Source organism: Apaloderma vittatum, unplaced genomic scaffold (assembly GCF_000703405.1).
Source record: "Apaloderma vittatum isolate BGI_N311 unplaced genomic scaffold, ASM70340v1 scaffold9583, whole genome shotgun sequence".
NCBI classification, from domain to species: Eukaryota; Metazoa; Chordata; class Aves; order Trogoniformes; family Trogonidae; genus Apaloderma; species Apaloderma vittatum.
In genome coordinates this window covers 6,830-11,732 of record NW_009707496.1, presented here as the reverse complement: position 1 = coordinate 11,732, position 4,903 = coordinate 6,830, and the positions used below count along the sequence as shown (strand labels likewise).

Sequence of the window (4,903 nt, the reverse complement as noted above, 5' to 3'; positions counted from 1 at the left end):
CACCCCGGGCGTGGGCTGCCGGGGCAGCGTGTACATGGCGCCCAGGAACTGGTCGGCGATGCGCCCGGCCTCCCGCAGCCCGCTCAGCAGAGCGCCGTGGACAGTCGCTGGGTAGTTGCGGATTGTGTGTTCTCCCGCAAAGAACAGGCGAGGGATGGGCTGGGGGAACAGAGGACACTGTTAGGGCTTGGTCGCAGTCTTTCAGATTCTGCAGCACGTGGGTACTTTAAGAACAAGGTCAAAAGTCCTCCAATCCCACCACAGTCTCCATTAACACGGAGGTTAACGTAAAAGTCTGTATTAAAAATATTTTACCCTGTGTTAGAAATTACCAAGACAATCTTTCTGTACATCTTTCATTTCACAAGAGGGTTTCACGCACATAGTGACTGTAATTTGAGGAAATGTTTTCCAACTATTTGCCAATATCATTGCTTTGATACCAAGGTAATAAAGCTCTACTTTCAGAACAATCCTTTCAGAACCAGATAAGCGCAGGAGATTAACATCCTCAGCTGTATACAAAAAACGCATCTGAATCTTCTGTCTCCAACTCTGCAGCCAAAATCACGTTAAACACATTTAAGAATGATGGTTTGTGATCCTGGGACATGGCCTCTAGCACAAGAAGCAAACAAAAACTTCAGCAATTCACTTAAACCAAGACCTAAGCCTTGACTGTGTCATAAAATCAGGAGAAAAACAGACTTCACATACTACACTCTGCAGAGAATAACTTTATCCATAGCTATGTTTATTCATATTGAATTACTAGAAAAAGAACCTAAGCAAAGCTGAAGCCAGACATCCTTCTCTCCGGTGCTTTCCGAATGGCTGCTGCTTTCAAAACTTCATTCTCTCAAAGTGAGCCTGAAACGACTTCTGCCTTCATTGTGTTTGCTCCCAGTTTGGGAGAGAGTTTTGACTGCTGTTCCCCTCCCTCTGACCTTCACCCTTTCAAATCACTACAACTCACCTGAATATGGTGAACAATGCCGTAAAGATGGAGTATGAAACACAGGAAATGTAAATATTATAACACTCTGTTCAGGCATCAGCAAATTGACTTTTGGAATAAAAGCGCTCTTTTTCTATGATGCCAAATCTGGGAACCAGGCAGAATTCGTGGATGGAAATGTGAATTATTTTACAGGTTCTAATCATTCATCAGAAGATGCAAATTATCTAAGCTTGTGGTTAGATATGCATGCAAGTAACTTTAAAAAATCATCCTGGTTTGAGGGTTTTTTAAGAGAATCGAGACATCTCTCACCTGAGGAGCACCTGGAATGGCTGGGCCTGGAGTAATTGGCTGAGCCATCAAATCATAGTCATTTCCAGAAGATCCAGCTGCAACGTAGGAGTATGATCCCCGGGCCCATGGGTCGGCACGCCAGCGGGACACCACAGTCTCCTTAGGCTGAGACAAGACACAAACTTCAGTGGTTGATATGCTGCAAGCTCCCCAGTTAGTGCAAGGATACAAAAGGTGCCAGAATGAAAGACAAAGTCCTTAAACTAATGTTAATGAGGGAATCACAAATGTATCGTCCATGGTAACACAAATGAAGATAAATAACTTGTCACTGGTGGCAACACCTTAATTCCTTCCAATGTACTACTCAGGGCCTACTGCACAGCTTTTGCACTGGAACTCAAGGCTTCGTAGTCAGCTGGACCTGCCCACTGCGCAGTGTTTGCTCTGGCTCTTGCTCACTGACACCTGGTGGGACACGTGCCACGACTGGAACGCTATGTCCCGTTGAGGAAAGACAGACCAACCCAGCGAGGTAGTGGGGTTCCTCTTTATGTGCGAGAGCAACTGGAAGGGAAGGTGCTGAGCTCTGTCCGGGGAGGAGGCAGAACGGGTTGAAAGCTCGTGGGTAAGACTTAAGGCGCACACAAACAGGGGTGAAACTGTTGTGGGCGTCTACTCCAGACCACCAAACCACGAAGATGATGTTGATGACGTCTTCTACACTCAGCTAGCGGTAGCCTCTAGAACACACTCCTTGGTACTTGTGGGTGACTTCAATCACCCTGATATTTGTTGGAAAGCCCACACAGCTGCGTATATTCAGTCCAAAAGGCTCTTGCGGTGCATGGATGGTAACCTCTTGTTGCAGGCAGTGGAGGAGCCAACAAGGAGAGGTGCACTGCTGGACCTTGCATTAACAAATAAAGAAGGACTGGCTGGGGACATGAAGGCTGGGAACGGCCTTGGCGACAGTGATCACAACATGGTGGAGTTTAGCATTTTGCAAGGAAGAAGCAGGGCAATAAGTAGGATTACAATCCTGGACATAAGCAGGGCTAACTTTGTGCTCTTCAAAGATCTACTTGCAGGAATCCCATGGGCCAAGAAATTTGGTAAATTTTTAGATACCACTTCCTCTAAGCCCAAGACAGGTGCATTCCCTTGAGCAAAACATCGGGAAGACGTGGTAGGAGACCTGCATGGATGAGCAAGGAGCTTCTGAGGAAAGTCTCGTGCAAGAAAGAAATCTACAGTTTGTGGAAGAAGGGACTTGTCACTTGGGAGAACTACAGGGATGTTGTCAGGATTCGTAGGAAGGCTACAAGAAAGGCCAAAGTCCTCTTAGAACTAAAACTGGTGAAGGAAGTAAAAGAGAACAAGAAGGGCTTCTTTAAATATATCAGTAGTAAAAGGAAAAACGGGGAAAGTGTGGGCCCACTGCTGAATGGGGTGGCAGCCCTGACAACCGAGGAAGAAGAGAAGGCAGAGCTGCCGAATACCTTCTTTGCTTCACTCTGTGCTCCTAAGACTGGCCCTTGTGAACTCCAGACCCTGGGTGCAGGAGAGAAAGCCTGCAGGAGGGAAGACTCTCCACCAGTCAGTGAAGACTGGGTTAGAGATCAGTTATGCAAACTGAGTACACATCAAGTCACAGAATCAGTCACAAGTCCATGGGCCCTGATGGGATGTGCCCAAGAGTGCTGAGGGAGCTGGCTGATGTTGTTGCTCTATCACTCTCCATCATTTTCCAAAGATCATGGCAAACAGGAGAGGTGCCTGAGGACTGGAGGAAAGCCAATGTCACTCCAGTCTTCAAAAAGGGCAAGAAGGAAGATCCAGGAAACTACAGACCAGTCAGCCTCACCCCCATCCCTGGAAAAATGATGGAGCAGCTCATTCTGGAAGTCATCTCGAAGCACATGGAAGAGAAGAAGGTTATCAGGAGCACTCAGCACGGGGAAATCATGCTTGACTAATCTGATAGCCTTCTGTGACGTTGTGACTGAATGGGTAGACGGAGGGAGACCAGTGGATGACCTTAGCAAGGCTTTTGACACAATCTCCTGTAACATCCTCGTGAGCAAGCTCAGGAAGTGTGGGATTGAAGAATGGACAGTGAGATGGATTAAGAACTGGCTACACAATATGGCCCAAAGAGTGGTGATCAGTGGTGCCGAGTCCAGCTGGAGATCTGTAGCTAGTGGAGTCCTGCTGGGATCAGTGCTGGGTCCACTCCTGTTCAACGTCTTTATCAACGACCTCAATGATGGGACAGTGTCTTCTCAGCATATTTGCTGACGATATGAAACTGGGAGGCTTGGCTGATACACCTGAAGGCTGTGTGGCCATTCAGCAAGGTTTGGACAGACTGGAGAGCTGGGCAAAGAGGAACCTAATGGGGTTTGACAAGAGTAAGAGCAGAGTAATGCCCCTGGGAAGGAATAATAAAATGCACCAGCACAGGTTGCGATCTGCTAGGGAGCAGCTCCAGGGAGAAGGACCTTGGAATCCTGGTGCACAAGTAGTTATCCAACGTGCCCTTGTGGCCAAGAGGGACAGTGGGATCCTGGGGGGCATTAAGAAAAGTGTGTCCAGCAGGGCTGGGGAGGTTCTCCTGCCCCTCTGCTCTGCCCTGGCGAGACCACCCCTGGAACCCTGGGTCCAGTTCTGGGCTCCCCAGTTCCAGAGAGACAGGGACCTACTGGAGAGAGTCTAAGGGAGAGCTACGAGGGGGATCAAGGGACTGGAACACCTGCCTTCGGAGGAAAGGCTGAGAGGGGCTTTTTAGTCTGGAGAGAAGACGACTGAGAGAGGATCTAATTAATGTGTGTAAATATGAGGGCTGGGTGTCAAGAAGGAAGGGACAAGCTCTTTTCACTTGTGCCCTGTGGTAGGACAAGGGGCAATGGATTCAAGCTGGAGCACAGCAAGTTCCACCTCAACAGCAGAGGAGGGTTCACCTCAACATGAGGAAGAGTTTCTTTACTCTAAGGGTGACAGAGCCCTGGCCCAGGCTGCCCAGAGAGGGTGTGGGGTCTCCTTCTCTGGAGACTTTCAAGATCCGGCTGGAGGCTTTTCTGTGTGACCTGCCCTAGACTCTGTGGTCCTGCTCTGGCAGGAGGGTTGGACTCGATGATCTCCAGAGGTCCCTTCCAACCCCTCACATTCTGCAATTCTGTGATTCTCCTACTATGAACACAATAACAATGCAGTAACAATGCACGCTTTCTCCTCCTTTACTTACTTTCCTACTCCCTCCCACTCTAGGGGAAGACAAAGTTCGTGACCACCTGAGGAACCGAACCAGACACAAGTCTGTGGGACCTGACGAGATGCATCCTGGAGTCCTGAGGGCACTGGCTGATGGAGTTGCTGAGCCACTCTCTGTGATATTTGAAAAGCCCTGGCAAGTCCAGGGAAGTCCCTGGGGACTGGAAGGAGGGAGACATCGCACCCATCTTTAAAAGGCGTAGAAAGGAAGTCCCCGGGAATTCCTGGCCTGCCAGCATCACCTCTGTGCTGGGAAGATCACGGAGCTGATCCTTCCAGAAGCTCTGCTGAGGCACAGGGAGGACAGGGAGGTGATTCAGGACAGCCAGCACGGCTTCACCAAGGGCAGGTCCTGCCTGGGCAAGCTCCCGGCCT

The 4,903-nt window shown here is 49.3% G+C and overlaps 1 protein-coding gene across 1 annotated transcript in view; it reads right to left on the bottom strand.

Moving 5' to 3' along the window:
• Positions 1-10: 10 nt before the first annotated feature.
• Positions 11-4,903, bottom strand: part of LOC104271530 (lysine-specific histone demethylase 1A-like) — a gene marked incomplete at both ends in the record, with an annotated part of 10,894 nt that continues 6,001 nt past the window's right edge. The window contains 2 exons of the mRNA XM_009866219.1: positions 11-159; positions 1,274-1,420. Coding sequence (XP_009864521.1) covers positions 11-159; positions 1,274-1,420 — 296 coding nt within the window. The remainder of the gene's footprint in view (positions 160-1,273; positions 1,421-4,903) is intronic.